This window comes from Mchenga conophoros, linkage group LG19 (assembly GCF_057382185.1).
Source record: "Mchenga conophoros isolate Kocher_MC1m ecotype Shallow Benthic linkage group LG19, M_conophoros_male_GT1.1, whole genome shotgun sequence".
NCBI lineage: Eukaryota > Metazoa > Chordata > Actinopteri > Cichliformes > Cichlidae > Mchenga > Mchenga conophoros.
This window is the reverse complement of record NC_140544.1, coordinates 29,375,853-29,397,293: the sequence shown is the minus strand read 5'-3', so window position 1 is coordinate 29,397,293 and position 21,441 is coordinate 29,375,853. Positions and strand designations below refer to the sequence as shown.

The 21,441-nt window shown below is 44.5% G+C and overlaps 1 protein-coding gene across 3 annotated transcripts in view; it reads left to right on the top strand.

The window, feature by feature from the left end:
* The window catches only part of kif26ab (kinesin family member 26Ab), a 68,113-nt gene that overhangs the window by 33,354 nt on the left and 13,318 nt on the right, over positions 1 to 21,441 (top strand). For 2 of the 3 annotated variants that reach the window (XM_085257296.1, XM_085257294.1), the window contains exons 4-5: positions 1,617 to 1,816; positions 19,145 to 19,328. In XM_085257296.1, the coding sequence (XP_085113422.1) occupies positions 1,617 to 1,816; positions 19,145 to 19,328 (384 nt within the window). Of the gene's footprint in view, positions 1 to 1,616; positions 1,817 to 15,550; positions 16,444 to 19,144; positions 19,329 to 21,441 lie in introns of those variants that run through there. The other variant, XM_085257295.1, reaches the window with a different exon arrangement.

The window sequence follows — 21,441 nt, the reverse complement described above, 5'->3', positions numbered from 1 at the left end:
TTGTACTGCGTGTACAATGTGCTGGAAAGCTGCGTGTAAAGCTAACAGTAGCAGGAGTCCAAGCAAGAACCAAGCCTGTCATATATGAATGTAACTATGTCCTCACATCCTGATGTATGGCATTCTCATGTCAGGCTTGGCATATAAATAGTGCAGCTGTCAGTGTGTGTAGACAAATGGCAAATGGTGGAAGGCCACACACTTTATAAAAAAGATTGTAAGGGGTGTTATTTTTGTTGCCAAACATGAGTCTAGGGCAAACCCCAATGTGGTAAATATGCAGAGGGCCTGAACTGTGTTTATAATACACTTCCTGTCAAATGGCACTGAGGCTGCTGCCCTGTGTTGGGCTGAATTCAAGGTCAGTGCTGATTACAAAGTGTCGTGTGTCAGTTTTATAAATGTTTTTTTGAATAGCTTCAGCCTTTCTTTAATTTCTGATGCTAAAACCTCAGAGAATGGGTTCTCGTCAGCTAGGATAAACGTGAGGCTTCAGTGGGGATTAACCTTTTGTCTGCATGGTGACTCCAGCTCCAGTGTCGTCTCAGAGTCAGCTTTTGACTTGCATAATTAGCTCTCTGCACGCCATGGCTTGGTGTAACCAAAATAAGTGGATCACTGAAGGCTCCGGAGCTCTTGCTCACCCTTTCTGTGCTCCAGCTTTCCAAAAATCCTGCAGTATTCCCCTCAACTTTAAAAATGAACTTAAAACCTGAGTTCTGAGAGCTAAAAGGTAATACTGCATGTATTTAATTTTTGTTACATGATGCATCTCAAACTCTGCGTGAAGCCTTTTTCATACACAATAAACCAATGGCAGTGCCATTAGATATAGTTAATGTTATTTTTCACAGCTTTATGTTGCAACAGTTTTCACAAAAATCTCGTCAAAACTTCTTCAATCTATTGTTAATTTATTACGCTGCAGACACAACTTAAACTTGTGGAACTGGTTCTAATGCAGAATGTCTTGCTGCAGAAAATAATTAAAAAAAAATATGAAGACACACAGGTCTATCCTTAAAGGAGTTCATTCATAGATTTGGCATGAGTTGTCAAAGCCGAAGGGTTGAAAGAGATGCGGCATGTCTCAGTTTTGTCCTTTTCGTTTCCAGGGTAAGGTGTGCCATTTAAGCACAGCTCACATGCCTCATAAACATTTAAGCTATGGAACAAATGCCACCTGTACACCACCTGTTGTTACTCCCTGTGAAACTCTCTGAGATAGCTTTACTGAGTCTGCAGGATGAAACGTTCTTCATTCCTGAGGAGTAAAGTGCTAAACTTGCAGGTATAGATATAATCAGGAGCAAAGTGAGGTAAATCGCTAGTGATTTAATTACTAATTAAATGTGGGTTACCACTTAATTACAGTAGGCTGCAGCCAGAGGAACCTTGTAAGTGTTGCCAGAATCAATGAATGGTCCCGCATCCTTGCTGTTCTGTGGGGAGCTATCTTTGGATATTGCTGACTCCCACTAACTGGTACTGGCTGCAGCAGCTGCCCATCCATCTGTGGCAGAGGGGGAGCAAATAAAGTGGAAGGAAGGTGAGCTGGAGTGGTAAAACCATTAAGTGGCGGTTGTGGTCTTATCTCTGTATCTGTGTGTACACAGGCCCATGGGTTGATGGGAAATTCAGACAGGGATGTCACAGCCTTGGAGGCCCCTGTCACCACCATGACCAGCACCAGCGGCAGCACCCTGACGCCCTGCAGACTGAGGAGCTCCAGTCAAGCGGGACTCCCAGCGCCCGTTACCAGTACATCAACCACCGCGTCTCCTTCCTCATCTGCAGCAGCCTCCTTCTTCATTAGGTAAGCACCTCCCCCATGCTGTCAAGTCACTGCATGGTTAATTGAAATGTGTTTGCATACACACCCGCATGCATTCAGTCTTCAGTGAGTTGAAGAGGAGATATGCACAGACTCGCGTGGTCTCATGGTTTTAACCTCCATGTGGGGCACTTATTCACTGGAGATGTTGTTCTTGCCATGCTTGAATTATAGCATGCCTTGGGATACACATCATGGAACTAAATGAACCTTTTAGTTGCAGGCACCAGTGCCCATGAATAGAAAACAGAATTGCATAATTCGATATGAGGAAGGAGTGTCTCACGAAAGGGGTTTAGGTTAAAGCTAGCTATTGTCCTGAGGTATTTTATGTTTAGTTATTTTTTTCTTTGTTTTGCCTCGCCAATTTAAACGGATCTTGCAATTTTCCAGCCATAGACTTACTGGATGCTCCCACAGGTGTAGCGCAGGATGCATTTTTTGTAAAAGCATTTTGGTCCCTGTGTATCCAAGGCTGAAGAAGCCTGTTTTTAAAGCATTGCTTGGCTTTGGTATTGTCGTTGCCCTGGAGTAGACTTCACCCTCTCTGTGCGGGTGCATGGTTGGGGAAATATTGTCAATGACAGATTCCCTGGCAGGCCAGTGCATACATTCCCTGCCTCATCTCTCCAAAAAGTGCTGTGTTGTAATGAGCGTTTCTGAAAGGGAAGCTGGCTAAGAATGATGCATAGGACCATTGACGCTCTGCACCACAGGAGACAGAGAAAACCGGTGAAGGGGCTTGTGGAGTGTGACAGGAAGCCCATGGGGGATCAGTATGTGGCTTAGCTTTTCTTCAAGCATCCCAAATGGAGTTTGTGTTGCCAGCTTTTACAGGGTCCAAGTATATCAGTGGGACCATGAGGTCTTTCCTTTGACTAAGGGGATGTTCCAAATCCTCCACCTAATATGTAACTTCCTGTGTATCTTGCTTCCTGTCGCAGGAGCACGAGGTTTAAACAACAGTGAGGCATGACCTTCTGCTAGACAGGTTAAATTCCTGACATTGATTTATTAACGCTCATGTTTTCTTTGGACTTGAGCTAAAAGAAAAAGATAAGCATAAAGAGCTGCATCTAGCCATTCAGTGTGGACAGGAAAAAAGAGGAAGGTGGACTTGTTCTTTTCCCTGCAACAGGGCCTGGTGGAGCACACGGGGTGTAGAGAGTGCGCTCCACCACCACCTTTTATTTTATCCAAAAGATAATTTGCTGCCAAGAATGTTTTGTTTGACTTGGCTCGCAGAAATACGATAATGATAGGCCAACCTCAAACAGCATTGGGTTCTGCAGATAGAAAAAAATAGGGTGGAGGAGATCCACTGTTCTCCATTTGAAGCACACCCACTTCCTGACCTTCTGCAGCTGTTATCCCTGCAACAGGGATCATCATCAACATCATCGTGAAATCGTTGTTGCTCATTTTTTAAAAACATCATTGTTGTCTGAAACGTAAAACAGTCAAAACAAATTGAGTCATTCAACAATATTTTCCATTTGCTCTGATAGTGGAGCTGCAAAAAAAAGCAGATGAAATTAGCATCCCTCATGTTTTAGACATGATTGAAAACTCAGATCTGATTAGTATTCTTTTTTTGTTCTCCGTAGATACAATTAGTGAGATGCACGTGCAAATCCTTCGAGCCCAGGGTGTAAGACCAGAATAACCAAACAGCAGTTTTTTCTTACCCCAGTGGCGTGGAAACAGCTCCTTGGACACTTGTCTGACATTCACTAACACTATTCCATTCACAGATGAAATTTTAATTAGAATGCAATTAGCCGGAGTCTAGGTGTTCTCGCTAGGCTGTTGGTGAGAGGAAAAGAAAAGCGATTAACAATGTTTAATTTTGCAGCGGAAAAATAAGTCAACCATTCAACTAGTTAAAGAAGCATTTAGTTTAAATATGTCTGGTAAAAACACTGGTTTGATAACAACACAGCATTTGCATCTCCTTAGATGAATTATTTGTGCCTGTGAATTGACTAATTGTGCCTTCAATGTTTTATTATTTTAATTTATTCTAATAGTGTCAACTTTACAACAAGTAAACTTTGATATTTTTATGGTTAGATTGTTCTAAGAGCAGCTTTGCCTCAGATTTCTAGTATATTTTGGAGAGACCAAATGACTCATTTGTTCACATGAATTTATTTGATTAACAGCATTACAGAGATGCCTTCCAGGCTATGTAGACAAATGCAAGTCAAAAAAAAAAATCCAAGTGTAGCTTTTATTCTCTGAATCTTCCCATTCCAAGTCCATCAGCCATTTATATTATCTTGATGCTTCTTTTTCTTCCACTTGCAGAAAATAGTAAAAGTCTTTGATCATCTAATGAATGCTTCTTTCAGGCTTATGTGAAATTCCAGCTCAAAAACAGTTCTTTTGTCCCACTTCCTGTTTCTCGTAATCTTAGGAAATAGCTTGAAACCAAAAGATGACCCCAGGGCCAGTAACGACCAGTTTGCAATTAGACTGACTTTACAGTTGCAGAGAGACAGGAAGAGTCAGGGGTCAAACTCTGACTGGATGGTGTGTGTGTGTGTGCATATCATTATGTGTGTTTGGCTACATCAGTGTGTTACTTGGGGTAATGAATTTAGAGCCATGTGTTCAGCTGACTACCACGTTAACCACTGATTGTCTTGTGACAGAGCATATGATTAGTGTATTGACACACCGCTGTGTAATGAAACCAGGCGACGCTCACAGCAGGGGCTAGACGGTGCGGCTAACTGCTGCCTCGCACAACCTTCTCCCCATCTTTCTCTTCCATTAACATCTGCTGATTGTGGCAGTGTGTTTATTACACACCAGGCCCATGAGATGAGAGGGGATGCTTGCTCAGTTTGCAGCCAACTTTGATCAGCTGGCAAATTTTGTGTGTAGCAGTATGAGATAGTGTTATCTTACGTTGTTGGGCCCCTGTTTAAGTTTGTCCATCTACCGTCTCTTATCATACCCCAGAGATGGACAATGAAGTCACTCTTAAGATGCAAGGAGATAATGACTAGAGCAGTATAGAGGACCTCAGAGACACGACAGTCGGTGGATGCAGACTTTAGAAGTAGCACGCAGGCTGAAAGGTTGGGATTTGCAGGGGCTGGGCGGACAGCTGTTTGCTGGAATGTGAAGGAGGAAGTGGTTTCATGGTCATCCACCGGTGCCTATAGCTGCTGCCCAGGTGAGTGTTTGTGCACTAATGACTGTGATTGTGCAGAAGGGATCCTCCTGTAATTGTGGCAGCAGGGCCATTTAGCCTCGGCTCTCCTGCACACACACACAAGACTGTGCCTTTGTGTCAGGAACGCTCACTCTGCCCTTCATCCCCTGGCTGCTCTGAGTAACCATAGAAACAAGTCATTAGCTTGTGGGAATAAAATGTAACTGATTTTTCTTTCAAAAGTGAAGATTGGAAATCAGGAAGTTGAAACAGCCCTCTCTACTCCACTGGACTATAATTTAGTCAGAAGAAGAGCATCTCTTCAGTAATGAGTCCTACATGCTGCACAGTGGAAGCGCAGCAGGGTGACAAGTAGCTGTTCTTGCTCTGAATAACAGATGACTTGCTGAAGGCCAGTGTCCAGTTATGTTTATTCTGGAGTTTGTGCGAGAAACTGAGCCGGCCTATTCGTTTTGCTTGTAAAAGAGACAGTGATGCAGTTATATAGAGAGGCTCAGAGCAGACAAAGCAGCTCACTGCTGGCTTTGGTTGGCTGTGCTGTGATCGACAGCAGGGATCTCAGTGAATGACAAATAGGCAGGATAGATTATGTGAACCAGAGGGGTGCACCGAGCACAGCTGATCTGGCCCACATGGCAGGGAGGATAAAGAGTGGGGCAGTAGCAGCTCCTTATAAGTGTTGTCATTCAGACGGTGTGCTCGGGCTGATGCTCCTTTCTGACAGCACTAAGAGCAGGAGACCTGTACCTGTGGAGAAGAATATTGGATTCACTACCATGAGAGTGAAGTAAGCTATTTTGTGCACAGACATCATTGAGCGCACTTGGATATTTGATATTCGTGTGTGTTTGTGTGCGAGAGGTGCCCTGTTTTCTTTCTCTCTTCCCCTCCCCTCTCACCCCTTTCTCTCTCTTTCTCACTCTCCCCCTCTCAATTTATCTTTCTTTGTGTGGCACACGCTCTTTTCCGCTCTGTGGAATGTGCAGTTTTGTGCAGTTGGAGTTGGACTGTCTGATCCCTGGAGGTGAGAGGCTAATGGTTTTGTTGTCAAGCCAGAGCGAGATGGATTCCACCACGAGAGCAGGAGTGTGAGTGGAATGTATAGCATGTGTAACATACTGTAGAAACCTTGGCTCCATTTTGAGAAAGTAGCCACAGTGGAGCTGAAATGTTAATACTACCTCTGTCTCCGGAGTCTGACAAATGAGAATTGATTCATATCAATCTGTTGAATCTGAGCAACACATGCCCAGGGCAGCGAATGGCTCATCAGAAGTATTGAGTGGGTGGTAGCTGGGATGGTTGAGCTGCTCTCTGGTATTTGTCTTTGTTTACTGTTGGATAAAACACCAGCTGGTATTTTCCTGCCATAATCTGGCTGATGGGACTAATGGCTGCCTCTGTGCAGCGGCGGACCCAGTGGCAGCTGAGGCCACAAAAGGGCTGGGGCTCAGTAGATAAACCCAGGTGTGAACCTGTGAACCAAGGCCTGTCGGGCACCGTCAAGGCTGAGGTGTTGATGGAGATCCTGCCTGGCCTCGGAGCCTCGGGCATCTGTGTCGAGTAGATACATCTCACTACCCACATCCACCTTCTCATCCACCCGCAAAAAGCAAAATGCCGCTCCACTCTGACTCATAATCCTCCATCGTTCTCAGGTAACAGAAAATTTGTCTTTTGATATAAAGACTGACATAGAGAAAACCGTGTTCAGCCTCGGTGGATATTAGAAATGAATAGAAGTACTGATTTGCATTTGCAGATTCCCTCTCACTCTCTGGGCATCTGTGTCTTCCCTGGGATATGATAACATGGTGTGATAGTGCTGTGCCCCCTGCAGCAGCAGACTGATGTGCTGTGGTGTGGTGGGCAACACAGAGTCACTTGTGCCTGTCATTATAAATGGCAAACAGCTCCACTGAAAGAAAAGCAAAGGGTTTGTCCCTGCCTTCGTGGTAGCCTGATGCCTTTTCCCTCCCCAATATGCCAAATAAATCCCTGAGTCAGGAAGTCTGTCTGGCCCACTCACATAGCCTGCAGGGGGGCAGTTAAAGTGGGAGGGGGGTGACAAACAAAGAGCTGAAGTGCTGACTCAAGTCTGTGTGCTCACCCTGGGTCCACGTGTCCTAAGCCCTGGGGGAGAGGGGAAAGCGCTGCCATCCTCGCCTGACAGATTGATAACATACATGAATAAATGTGGAGCATAGACCTCTGTCCTGCAGGCTTCTCACTTAACACTGGGCTTCTTTTGTCACTCAGGATGATGACAGAGACAATAAATAAGGTTTAATTGTGTGCGATTGCTTCACGTGGGCAGGGTGAGGTCACGCTCCCAGCATCAATCCATTTCCGTCTCTGTTTGCCTGCCCACGTCCAGCATTCCCCATTTAACGGCATGTTTCTGATAACTGCCCACTGGGCTCCGTGATCAGCGCATTAGCGTTTAGTTATCGCGTTAGACTAAATTCTCTCACCCTCAGCCTGTTGAATGGATATTATGCATCGTGCCTGTAGGGGCTGAGGGATGCCATCTAAACCTCTTTAGTGCACCTCAGTGAAAAGTGTCATGCAAATGGAGTCTATTATCTCTGTCATTACAACCACTTTCTCTTTGACATTGTGGGTGTGAGACACTGAGTGAGAGTATGGAGGAATGAGAAAGAGTAAACTGCAATAGCTGGTGGCAGGGAATATATGTTGAGGAATTTTATGACCTATTGTGTGCAGTTGTAGAGTGACGCCCGTGGCCTCATGAGCTCCCACAAGTGCCTTTTTTTGCCTCAGAATCCAAGGAAACAAGGAAGGCTCCTAGTGGGGTTTCTCAGGCATCACAATGCTCAGCCACGCCACAGACTTCTATTCAACATGAATAACTAATATCTGCCTAAACACTGGTTGTAGGTTGACTTCCCCATGTGCTAGAGCTTTATTTTGTTGTGAAACACATAAATATTATATGCACAGCACCACCTTGCACCCGCCGTCCTTCGATAAGTCAATTGTGAGGCGCTAGCTTTCCCTGGATGTAGCTCGGATTACCACTGAGGATAAGGGCATTGTTAGGACAGGTTTCCCTCATTACCCACAGCCCTAGTAGCTGAATCATTTCATTCCGATAACACTGTCTTTTTTATTTTAATCTCCATCTATGTGTAGCTTGGCTCCAGGAGGTTGAAAGGGTTCACATGGGTTGATGGTAGCTGTGGGGAATTTAAAACAAGTAACAACGGGGCTTGTAAGAAAAATTAAACATGAAAAATATTGCTGACAGTTTATTATCAGGACATTTTCAGTATTAACTTCTGGCTTCACTATAGTCTGCAGCAGTTAATGCAAAATAAGCTACATTAAAACAGGATGGATGCCTAATGGTCCTTCTAGTACATCGCCTATGTTTTATTTGCTCCACAGTCTACTTCTTAGTGGAGAATTATGAAGATTAAGAGTAATTGTAAAGGATATTGTGCCCCACCTTTTCATGTCCACTTATGTATGAGACAAGCGAGCGGCTTGGACGTGCAAAACCACCGTATCAAATTAAAAGCTGCGAGGACGGTTGATCTCCCCTGTGTTTCTGTCACTGTTTTCTACATGCACGTCGTCTTGAATGGAGAGGATTATAGCCTATAATCGGTTCACGACCCAGCGCATGAGAGCCAGCTGTGGTGTGCTAAAATCCCCTTTTCCCCATACGCTCTATGAGAACCAGCAAGTGTAGCTGTGTGTGTTTCGGTGACTCAGTTTATCAGTATGTGATACAGGATAAACTGCTTAATTTGAATAATGTGGCTGCAGTCGCTGGCATTTTGGTGGCTTTTCTCAGCCACGCGGTTTCTTTGCTTTCCCTGCTTTTATTTTCAGATTGGTCTCCACTTTTCATTTGATTTACGTGGTCTTTCATGACAGTACTGCCCATTTCACCTGATTTGGACCTTTTCTGGTTTTAGTTGGGTTACCAGTTGACCAGAATATAGATGAAAGATTAGGAAACACATGTAAGACCTCCCCTCCCCCTGCTTTCTGTCTCGCCAGGCCGCCCACTGATTAATCACTCCCAAATGTTCTCATCAGCCTGTGGGCCTGTTTGTTGTGATAGCCTCTGTGTGGGAAAGTGCAAATAAATAATAGCTAGGTGTCTTACTCTGGCAGCAAATGATTAATGAAGTGGAGAAGTGATCCAGAAGTACTTTTTCCCCCGTTGCCCGTCCCTCCCAAAGTTATCACGCTCTCACGTTAGTTTCCCCTCTGACAGCATTAAGCTACAGGGGCATAATATTTGATTGAGGAATTGTCTCGTAATTGTCTGATAACAGGCCTCATTTGTTGCTTGTCTATCAAATATCCTGCTTCTAAAAAAGCACCGAAGCGATTTCCGAGACAGGAAACGTCACTCAGTCAGTGATAACTTCATGTGTGTTCCAAAAGTTGTGTTTGTGTGCCCTGAGTGCAACAGCCTACCTGATGTTTTGAAGGCAAGACGTGGGTGGGATGACGGGTGAATCGCAGTTCAACATGTGAAAATGTGGAGTTATTCCAGATTCTCTGCAGCCTGGGAGAGGAGCATAGCAAAATACCTGGAGCGCTGTCTGAGGAGCAGAGAGAAAATGCTCTGGAAGAGATGAAAGCAGCTGTTAATCTTTGTCAGCAGTGCCAGAGGTGGGGAGACTGCAGTCGGTGGAGCAGGGATGAACATGTCTTCATTATCATCTGTCACCCATCAGCTGAAAAGTGAATGTTCTTCCAAAGACTTTTACTTTTGCTGCATGAACCAGTTTTGACACATTAGCGGAGCATTTTACTGACGCTGCATTTTTGGAAACCTCTTGTAAACAATTTAGAGTCAATTGTTAGAGATTTTTGTTGGATGACCTTTGAATTTCAATGCAGTTATTTCCAGTTATTTCCACAAAGGAGTTTAATTGGCTCATTTATCCAAATGACTAGCAAACATGTCCTGCAGAGCTAAAGCCTGTGCTTTCTTCACCTCGTCATGGCCCAGTGTTCAAGCTAGTTAAGGCCATATTTGCAAGACTTGATCCTCAATGTTACAAGGAACAATAAAGTGAAAGTAAATGCAACAATACCCTACCATTTTCCTTCCTTTGCTCATCTTAAGCCTTCCTTAAGACCCTAGCTTGGCAACAGAGTTTTGCGGCCTTTCACTCCGGGGTTGAGGTGAATTAGTGGGTGTGTGACTGTGCAGGGTGTCTGGAGACACAATACTTAATATTCAGCGTGTTAAACACAAAAACCCTGTGTGTTTGTCTGCCAAAAATATTCCCACCTCTCTTTAACCTTATTGGCAATGGCACAGAGCGCCTTCTCTGTACCGCAGTGGGATAGTGAGGGTCTACTGGCATGAGCCAGTTCTTCTTGATCTGACATCCAAAAGCACAGGAGCCAAATCAGACAAATCATAGTTTCTTCTTTTTCTCAACAAAATCAGAGTAAAAAGAAGTTCTTTTTACGTCTGCGCTGATACAAGCCACTTCTTAAATTTGTGTTGTTTACCCTCATGTACTGAATCACCAAACCAGGTTTTCTTGAATATTGATGAGTTTTTTCACTTTCTGGGCCAACTGTTCCATTTATTTTTGGCCGACTGGGAATTCCCATCTTTGGGAATAAAGTAATTCCAAGATGGCTGTGGCATACCCCCACCAATCATTTTTTCCCCTGTTTCTTTCTCAGGCAGAAAATGATTTACCTCCTCATGGACAGCGCTTCACTGGCACAGAGCCAGGCCCACTGATCGAAGAGAGGACTTGGCTCTACAGCCTGCTGCTCCCTCCCTCGCTCTCCGTCTTTCTTCCTTCCTTCCTTACGCTTCCTCTGCAGCTTTCTCTTACTTACTATCCCCCCAATTCATTTTTTAACGCCTTCCTCACCTCTACAGTGCTTTTCCCTCCATTTACCACTCAGAATCCCTTTCTTCCCCCGTGTTCCAAATGATCCCCTGTTATTCAAGCAATTCTCCAGAGGATACCCTAATCCCTTGTTTTCCAGCTCAGTCCACAGACCGGTTGAAAAGAGTTCTAAGGAGATTGCAACAAAACAGGTTTACAACCTCCGGGAAGAATTTGGGATTTTATTTACGGAAAGCTGCACTTCTTTTTCTTCTTCTGACAGGAAACCTCCCTGAATCCACATTATGATACAAATGCGACAAGTCAATTGCAAAAAGGCGACATCAGTTTTTGTGCGGAATCCTTTCTTTTCTGTGATGACGCATTGTATCCACAGATGTTACATGAATGCTTTTGGCCTTACTTAATTGGCTGCAGATTGGTGCAGTGAAGATGCTCAGCCTTGGGCCGTCAGCAGTCAGCGCACAAATAATGATCCATCTGATATTCTGTGTCCAAGGCCAGACGCTAAGCAGGAACAAAAGGCTTGTTGAACACCTTGTTGGAACAAAGAGCTTTCCTGAAAAGCGTCGGTCCGATAGGTTTGGAGTGTGCCGTGCAGGGTATCACTCAGCTAACTGGACATTGCATTCATTGCTGTCTGGTTTTGCTGGGATTCGTTTATCTATTTCTGAGGATTTATAGAAAGTCTATAAATCTTAGCCTGGAGGTGTTTGGCCACTTCCAGCAAACTGCTGCTGTGTAAGCCAATACAGCACAGAGGAGCTCTACCTTCAGTATACTATTAAAACAGCCAAGCAGGAGAAAGCAGCCTCGCAGTCAGTTGAAAGCTTCAGAGCTTTGGATTGATAAGATTTAACTGACAGCCCGATAAGCCTGATAGTTCTCTCTTCCATTTTAATGTACCTGGGGCTGCCAAAGGAGTGAGGAAACACATTTTTCAAAACTACTGGAAAGATCTTGGTTTGGAAAGATGCTCATCTGAATCTGAATCTGAACGATAAGATAACCATGCTGAACAGAGGAGAATGTCTGTTCCCGTAGCTCCAGGTGGGAGCTTTTTTTCCTTTTTTTAGCAGCGTCTGTAAAATAAAATAGCATATTTTTGTGCTACAGTTACATTTTTTTAAAACCATATTCGGCATTAATTTCAGTGTCCATGCTGCTGTAGCCTCAGGCAGTTGTTTTGAGTGATTTAGGATAAGAGGGAGGAAGTGAGAAAAACTAAATGAATGTTTATACCAGAGGTCTTTTAATTGCAGGGAGACTTTAGAAAGAAAACGGGCTCATTATCAGACTAAACGTCTGTGCCACACAGGAGGCTCTGTCATCTATTCAACAGCCAGCTCTAAAGCGTTCTCCCCATATGTTCAGTGCTGCGTCTCAGGTAACCCAACTATGTCTCTGTGGGGCAGCTGTGACTCAGGGAGTGGAGCAGGTTATCCACTAAACAGAGGCTTGTGCTTCATTTATTGGCTTTTCCGCCCGCGACCTTTGGTGTGTCTTTGCACAAGATACTGATTCCCCAAAATGGTCCCTTAGTTACATATTTATGTAAAGCACAAGTGCTATATGTATGAATGATGCTTGTAATGCTTTAAGTATTCAGCAAGGCTAGAGGTATATAAATAAAGTCCATAGACCATTTCTCTGGTTAGTTTAAGAACCTACCTTATATGACCACCCGAGCTTTTAGTGTTAGGTTAATGCGTATGTTTATACTCCACAACTGAAAGATGGTGACACTTACAGCTTCACAGGGCAGTCAAAGGGTCTTTTCTAATCCTCTGAAATACAGCTACAACGGATGAACTCTCAGGAAGCTTTTATGGCATGGAAGCATTTGTCTCATTTAATGATCGGCATCCTGACCTTGTTAGTAAATCTTGTCTGGGTGGGCATTCTCGCTGCCAGCGCTGGTTGGCAGAGGATGACATCACCTCCTCTCGTCTGCACACCGTATGAATGTGTGTGTATGCATGTGTGTGTGTTCACAGGCTGATGTCATGGTCACTTAATCACTGCCAAAGTTTAACGAAGGCTGGGTCAGGCTGTGGGTGACCTGGGACCGCGAGGCCAGTGCAGAGATGCAGATTTGCGTTAATCCTACCTAAAATTTGGCAAAGAGAAAACCACACAGCGATGTCTGCCTGCACACAAAACTTCGGTCTGGTGCTCTTGCTTTAACAGAACTAAGTCTGTATTTCTCCTACAGACAGTAGATTTATGTTATACCCCCACACCTTTGGGGCAGAGAGCTGTTTGATCATGTCAAGGGCAGCCCATCAATAAGACAGCCTGTACTGGTTTTAGCTCTGGGGAGGTTTCCTAATGATTATCTTTTGACTCAAAAACACAGTACCTGCTCTGATATAGATCAACAGACATCCAGCCCAGTCAGTCATGACCATCTGCTGATTTGGCATTTATGGTGAGGGCAAAATACTCAGTATATACAACAGCAACATGGCTATACCGGCTTCAACTAAAGAGAAAGTCTCACAAATGCCGTCACTGGTATGGGGTAAATTCTCAGTGTCTCTAGCAACCAGTGAGCGAGTGAACTCATTGTGCCGTAGTCATTATCACTGCATGGTGTTGAAGCTGGCTGTAGCCCCAGTACTCCCATCTCCCATTCGTGAAGAGCTATGCCAGCCTGCTAATCAGCAGCAGTGGGAGACTCGCTGTGGGTGGGGTGGCGCGGGTAAAGCAGTCTCATATCAGACTGAGTGATCTGATCCGCGCATGAATGGCCAGAGCAGCCTTATCTTGTCTGCAGAGGGGGAAAAAAGGAGATTCACAGAAAGGAAGTGTCAAGGATAGTAAATGCGGCCAACATGGTAATTAACCACAGAAAAGAGGTACCTAAAGAGCTGTATAGCTGGCGTGGAGAACAGAGACAAATTTGTACAAACAAGCTAATGGGCGCACCAACTAATGTCTCTCTGGGTCAGAGGAATTTCTCTTGTTAATTTGACAAAGCAAAGAAAAAAGGCTGGGAACATTATTGACAGGCTACAGTGAAGCTTTGAATCTAGTCAGAAAATACAGCCTAACCATTCTTTCTCTGTCGTGCCACCATTGACCACCTCCGCTCCTCCCTCGCTCTCACTCCCTCCTTAGGTAAAGGATGAAATCTACATGTCCTTTCTCGAACAAAGGCACCGGGAGACCTTTTCATTTAAAGGGTTCTTGATTTTACATCTGTCTTGCTTCAGCTCATTTATATATATTACTCTGATTATCTGTCCCTAAGGTCTGTTCATAAGAAGACAGTGATGGAGCTGAAAGACTATCAGGATAGTTCCAACTGTGGCTGTCCCCTATTTTTATGTCAGTTTGATGTATAACAGTGAAAAGCACGCTGGTGGTAGCAGCAGTAGGGATGAGAATAATTACCGGTTGCACTGTCAGAGTGACCAATGCCGACATTAGTATTGTCTTTTACTCATCATCTGTTGCCAATCATTGCTCAAAGGGATTCGATGGTGGTGAAGCATGTAGAACTCTGTTAGGAGACAGTCCTAGCACTTTAAAATAAGCCCACCTCAGAAAAGCAAACACTGCAGAAAAGCAAAGGTAACCATGCTATGGAAGGGCAGAAAGGGAAGAAGGAAAAGGTTATGTGATATATCAAACAGCTTTATTACTGTACGAAAAATGTAGGTGGTGTTGGTTTTATTGTTTGCCTTCAAATTTAATCCAGCAGAGTTCATATAAGGGGCACTGTGTCAGAAGGAGAGGAGCCGATAGAGCTTTGTGCTGCATGTACTTTCATCTGGCAAGTCTCACACCCACTCTGTTTGCCGATATGTTGTAGTAGGCACTCTGCAGCCAAAGTAGCAGCCTTTCAAACAAGACTGGCTGGTTGGGGGGGCTGAGAGGGCTTACTGGTAAATTGGCAGCCCAGGGAATACAGGGTACTCTCACCCCAGCGCTCACCCACTCACATGCTTTCATTCCCCTTTTTACCCTTGACCATTGACTGACTGCATTCTCTCTTAGTGGCCAGCATAAATCTGCCTTTCTAAGAAGTCATTTGTTCATTGTCTGTCCTCTTTTTTTGTTTTGTTTTTTTTTTAATCTCCCTCAGCTTTCCAGTTTAGTCAGAGCATCATTCATTGAAGAAATCCATTTTTCTCCTCTTAAGTACATCCTTCCTTATCCTGTCTCGCTCCTTATGATTAATACCGCTCTCATTCTTCCGGCTAATTACATCTGTTAGCAACGACAAAAAATAAATAAAATAATACAAATATGTAGTGTACACATGCTACCCCAAAAACACAGGAACACACATGTACTCTCGGGCTCATGGATGCATACACTGTAGGCATACTAACCAAATCTGTTTGAAGTGTGGGACCCTAAAAGAAGAGAGGGCTCCTGCATGCATTAACTATTCATGTGACGTGTGGTGGGGTGCATGCATGTGTGTTTGTGCAGAAGGCTGAATGAGACAGTGAGTGTGTGTGTGCGTGTGGGTAGAGAAAGAGAGAGAGAGAAAGAGAGCACTCGCAAATTGCGCCGCAAGCAGCCAGCAATCGAGCGCTGACACCTCGTCTGGCAGTCGGAGGGAAAAGGGGCTGGGCTGAGGAAAGAAAGGGAGAGAGAGAGGGAGAGGTGGGAGGCAGGGAGAGAGGAGGGAATGTATGTGTGTGTGTGGATGTGTGTGTGTGAGAGAGAGAGCCAGGGAAAGAGAAATAGAGAGAGACACGGCAGGACAGCTGCCAGAATTTCTCCGATTGCAGGAGAAGGACTAAGAGGTGGAACAGGAGCAGGAATTCTTCTCATTCTCAGCTACTCAAGGAAATCTTGCAGCCCAGCCAGGAGCGCTGATTATTTTCCCTGCCTTCTGCCTGTAAGCAGTAGAGCGTCTGGGAAGGACCGAGGCATAAGGATCTGTAACCACTCACAGCAGACAAGTACGGTGGATTAACTGGATGAGGGGAAAAAAGCAGCCTATGGGATGACTGAAGAATTGGATGCGAAGAAAAAGTAAAACTGAGTCGGAGGACAAGCCAAGTTTCTGCGGTTTCTGAACTGCGTCTGAACTTTTGCAGGTGAAGGAGACACGCAAGGAGTTAGAGATGCTTTCGTAGTGCATGAACACAGGAGGTGCACATCCTCATCCTAACCTCGTCCTCACCTTCTCTTAAGAAACTCTCTGGATTACACCTTCACTGCGCACCTACTGGTTTTCCTGAAGGGCACTCATCCTGCCTGCCCACCTCCACCCAGCCCCACCTGCCGCTTGTTCCATTCAGTTACTATGACGCCCACGCCTCCCACTCGTCGCTCTCCCTCTGCCCCACGAGCTTCTCACAAGCCTCTGTGAAATTAAGTGGAACGTTGATGATCGTAGCGAAAAGGACCTCTGTGCCTTGAGTAGCAAGCAACCCCACCTCGCTGTGTAATTGCTGAGTGTGCCGGCGTAGCAAATGTGCAAATAATGGAGAAAAGTGACAACACGGACAAGGACAGCAAAGTCGAACTCTATCAGTTGCCTGTTTTTTGACTATGAGCATAAACTAGATAATGGATTGGAAAGAGCTGTAAGTATCTCACAATGTGTGCATGTCGGGGGGGGAAGCTTTGGCTCACTTTTCTAACATTCAACAGAATTCATAAAGCATGAGTGTATGTTCAAGTGTTTTCGGGCTTCACTTCCTCATACATATAGAGTCTCCTTTGAGCATTTTAGAGAAAGTTGTGAAGGAAAACAGCTTCATTAGCATTGAGATTGAGTGAACAGGTGGACAAGCTGTTGTGGGCAAAGAAATCTGAGCCTCTCTTCACTGCCTCTCTCTCTTTTTTTCCAATGACTGATCATATAGTTGTGTAAGGAGAGGAGAGAGAAATGAGAGGACGTGGGAGGGAGAGGTGGGGAGAGACAAGCAGTTTACCTGTGTACGTGTGACTGTGTTGAAAAAAACAAAGCCCTAGCATAATCATCCCTCACCTTCCATTCATGAACATGTGCACTGATTGTCATTGTGTTGCATGAATTAAAGCTCAAGGTTACAATCGCAGCTTTGGGCTGTGAACGCTACTCGCTGGTCAAAACAATTATAAATGAAGTGGAGTGGCTTTTTTTCTATGCTACTCTGTGGGTGCTGCTTGATTTCTGTCTAAACTCAAAGAGAAGAGAGAATGAGGTGAGGGGTGAGAGAGGGAGAGAGGCAGAGAGAGACAGAGGGACAGGGTAGATTTATCTTGAATGAATGTGCTGCGGATGCCTCTCATAAATGCGCGTACACACTCGCAGACTCGCGCCGCCACGTGTACTCTGCTATAGTTTCCCCTTTCTTTCTCTCCATCTCGCATTCATCTATTCCATCTCACTCCGTGTCACACGATCCGTCTCGCATGCTATCACACATAGGCAGCTCCCCGGGGAGCGGCTTCTCCTGTAGTCTTCTTGGATGCAATAATTATTCCATCAGCAAGCAGTGTGTTCGCTGATTGTGCTCTTGGGCTGTCACTGCAGGGGGTGTACAGTGGAGAGGGGAGGGGGTGGAGAAGAGGAAGCGGGGTGGGTTGTCACTCCAGGATACAAGGAGATAGGGACGAGAGGTGGGTTCTGTTTTTGGCAGCAGCCCACCTAGTCCTGTCCAGAGGAGCCCAGAACACAGCTAATGAGCTCAGGCTGGCCTTTTAGAAAAATGCTACTCACCAGGACATGGATCTGTTCCTTTTTGTACTCCAGATTTCCTCTTTTCTCCTTTTCATGTTCTCTATGTATTCTACCTCTCCTCAAAAACCTTGCTCTGCAGATTTTTCACATTCTATTCTCAACTTCAGGTCTTAATTCTCCGCGCCACACTTCCCTTCATGTTGACAACCGCCCCTTTGTCTTCCCCGTACTTCTCTGAAATCTGACTGCTTAAATGAAACCCATTTGAGTGCATTTGAATTACCTTTGGGTATTACTTTCCTTACTGACCTTGAATTACTGCCTGAGGTGTGTGTTAACTGATCTAGGGCAAAGCAAAAACTCGAACCACCTGGACCGGGGTCCCTGCAGGCCAGGCAGAGATATTGGTGTTGCCTATAAAGTTGAAGAAGTTTGCACAAAAAAGAATGACTCCTTCTGATTGTTCTATGGAGATCTTCTTGACTTTGAAAAGAGACCAGAATGACAGCGGAATTTAAACTGTGAAAAAGGTCAATTCACTTACAGAACTGGGTTCTGTTTGGTATCAGCAGAACTGTCATGTGACTATCTAGATATCACTAAACTAACATCTGATTATCGAGGTTGTTTACAACTTCCAAAATACATACATGTTGTAGGTTTGTCTCAATAGAATAGAATAGAATAGAAAACTTTATTTGTCAATTTCTTCAAATGTTCTTGCCATACAAAGGAATTGAAATTACGTTTCACACTGTCCCATGCGCAGACATTGACAACAATAAAGTGCAGATGCACAACAAAAACAACCCTAACAATAAGGTAATAATACTAAATACTAAAACAATATGGGTCTTTTCTAATGCTTTTCTAGCTAACAATTACACATCAGGAGAACCTCAGTGCTCAGTATCTTGCCCAAGGATACTTTGGGATGCAGCCAGCAATTGAACCACAACTTCTTATTAGTAGATCATCTGCTCCATCTTCTGAGTCACAGCCACCCAAATGATGCTGTCATCATTGCTTAGCTGCAATGATTAGCAGAGAAGGACACAAGTATGCGGTAGAGGGAAGTGTTTCAACAGTCCTCAGCTGTCACATCCACGACAGTTTTTTTGCTGTGTTTGATCAAAATACGTGCATGTATTTCCTGTGGCTTTACAGTCTGCGTCTGGTCCCTTTGAGCAGAGAACCTGGTGACCATTTGTCTTAGAGAGCTGTTCTGCATAAAAACATAAAGGTGTAAGAGAATTCCACTTTTAGTTTAAGTCGAGAGCTGAAACATTATCCTTCTTGTTATGGGAGTATGAGTTGGGAGTTGAGGGAAAAGCATTTTTAGAGTGGAGAAGGGTTGGGAGTGGTGGCATAGTGTAACTCACCTCCTGACTTTGTTTACTTTGGCAGACTAAGAGCAGATTGTTGACCTTTATGTTAAAGTGTTAGCGTGTGGTTTTTGTCAAGGTAGACATTTAAAATCAATAACCTCTTGGTAGGGTACCTCCTCAAGAAAACATTACCTGAGAGAGAAAGAAAAAGGATTTGCTTAACTTTACAGCTTGGTAGTTTTCTAAGTATAGCTTTACTTTCAAGGCTTTTTTTCCCCTTCCCACCTCCAGGGCAGCTCAGAAGCTGAATCTTTCCTCCAAGCGGAAGAAAAACCTGCCTTCTCTGCTTAACCCGCAAGAACCCTCCATCTACCCGACCAACTTCAGCGGTATCCTGCAGGTCTCGCCACCCCCTGCCCCACCATGTCTGCTCCGTGCTGTTTCCAAAGTGAAGGAAAATCCAGGGATGGGAAAGGTGAGAAAAGACACACACAGAGGCACCAGAGACAGAATGCTTTTAATGCACAACAGCTATACAACACGTGCTCTCATAAGCCACCATTCCCTTCCTCCCTTGCCCTGCAGAACTGCGTGCGCCAACATTTATGGATACACACAAACCCCTATTTGGAGGGTTGAATGCAGAGTGGCGACAGACTGGTCTGCAGGCAGCGTGCTGTCTGGTCCAGTCCATGCAGATGCAGCCAGATAAGCCTGCTGGAATGTCATGAATTCACTCAGTTTGTGTGACCAGCATTCCTCTCTGTGAACACAGAAAAGACAGTAAAAACTATAATTCACCAATCTGTGGTCACGTTAGCATCAAGACTCCTAATTCCATTTTAGGTGCAGTGTGCAGTGTTGAAAGTCAGGCTGCCAGCGATAGAGCAGTCATTAAACAAAGCTGTATAAACACATCTCTCTTCCTTTGTGGTTTATTGGGTATTGTTTGTCTGAGCTGGCGTCCTGTATTTATAAAGCAGAAGAAGTCCCCTAACAAGATTAGATCCCACCTGGACAGGAAGTGCTCGCTTTTGTTGCCAGGTATCCAGACGGTTGAAATTTTGCCACATATTGTAAATCTCCCATTGACACGGGGACTTCATAAAAAACCTGTGCTATTAACAAGCCTACTCAAGCTCACACCTGATGTATATGATCCATCTGTGCCGTTTAAGCAGCTGGTTTTCAACGGGAGATCAGGATTTATGACATTTTATGATATTGTTCCAAGTCTGCTTGCACAGATTTTCAGGTTTTCTTATAGTAAAGTAAACAGATCTGTGTGCTTTCCTGGTTTGTCTGCCTCTCTTTCACCTGTGGAATCGCATGTGAAATAACATTTTCAGTCGCTTTCACGGCTTCTCCGGATCTGTTTCATTCGAATTCAATCAATGTTTCCAATCAGGTGTAGGTGGGTCACTTCCACTTCTCCACTTTTGACCTAGACACAGTTCTTTCAGGTGTAAGGAGCTGAGTGGACGGAGTCATGCCAAGCCTCACTAATGGATTTTGTGGGGAATCAAGGGACAGGGAACCAGGGGCCATTAGCACGGTGTGAAATACTACAGCCAATCCTCTGTGGCCTCCACTATCTGATCTCTGCCAACGTAAATAAAACAGGGACATTAGCTCACTTGGTAGCCTCTGTCTGGTGGACAGACATGTGGTTGTCATATATGGAAGCCCTGTTTAAATGACATAGCAAATCTAATTCACTCAACATATGCACTTGTCAGTCACAACAAGAGTCCCCTGTGGAGTATAAAGAGTGCTTGCACTTGGCCTGGGGTATCCAAGATGAATTCACTCAATGAAAGAAAGGGTTTTCCAGCCACATTGTTTGTGAGTGCAATATTAATATACGAGTCAGGGAAGAATGGTCCTTTTGTGTAGGCGTGAAGATGGTGGAGAGTCCTGAGCTGAGCAAAGCAGCCCTATGTCAAAAAGGGAAGAGAGTTGGTTGTATTTTAAGGGTTTTATTTCAGTGCCTGAGAGGCACCATAGGTACTTTTTTAACAAGCTTTAAAATGACTCTGGATTGAGTTCCCTGTCATGTATACTGTAGGACAGAAGCAATTCAGCTGATGTAATGTTAGGCGCAGCACTAAATACTCTGGGAGTTGACAGGGACTCTAAAGACTGCTAAACATATCCAAAGAGCCATTTCTGTTCCCTGTCATTCACAGATATATTTCCAGAGAGCCTTTGGAGAAATAGAAGTGGCGCTATCTGACCATCAGATTGTAAAGGAATATAGAGATGTCAGAATTTCTAAAGAGGTGTCATATAGCCTGACACACATAAGCACACCCACACAAACCACAAACTGTGCATCTATGCATTAGAGACATAGGTTGTCTGTAAAAGAGGTCCTACCACAAGGCATGAATGGGCATGTTAGTGAATCAACATCTTTAGATGCAAGATGCGATCATGTTTAGCATACCATGTTGGCATCAAGAACTATATGTTGACCTGGGGAAGGTGTTAAGAATCTACGCTCATTTTATAAATATAATATGTCTCAGAATATAGCAGGGTGGGTCACTTGACGGCCAGTCGTTTTGCAGGCAATAGAGGGAAAG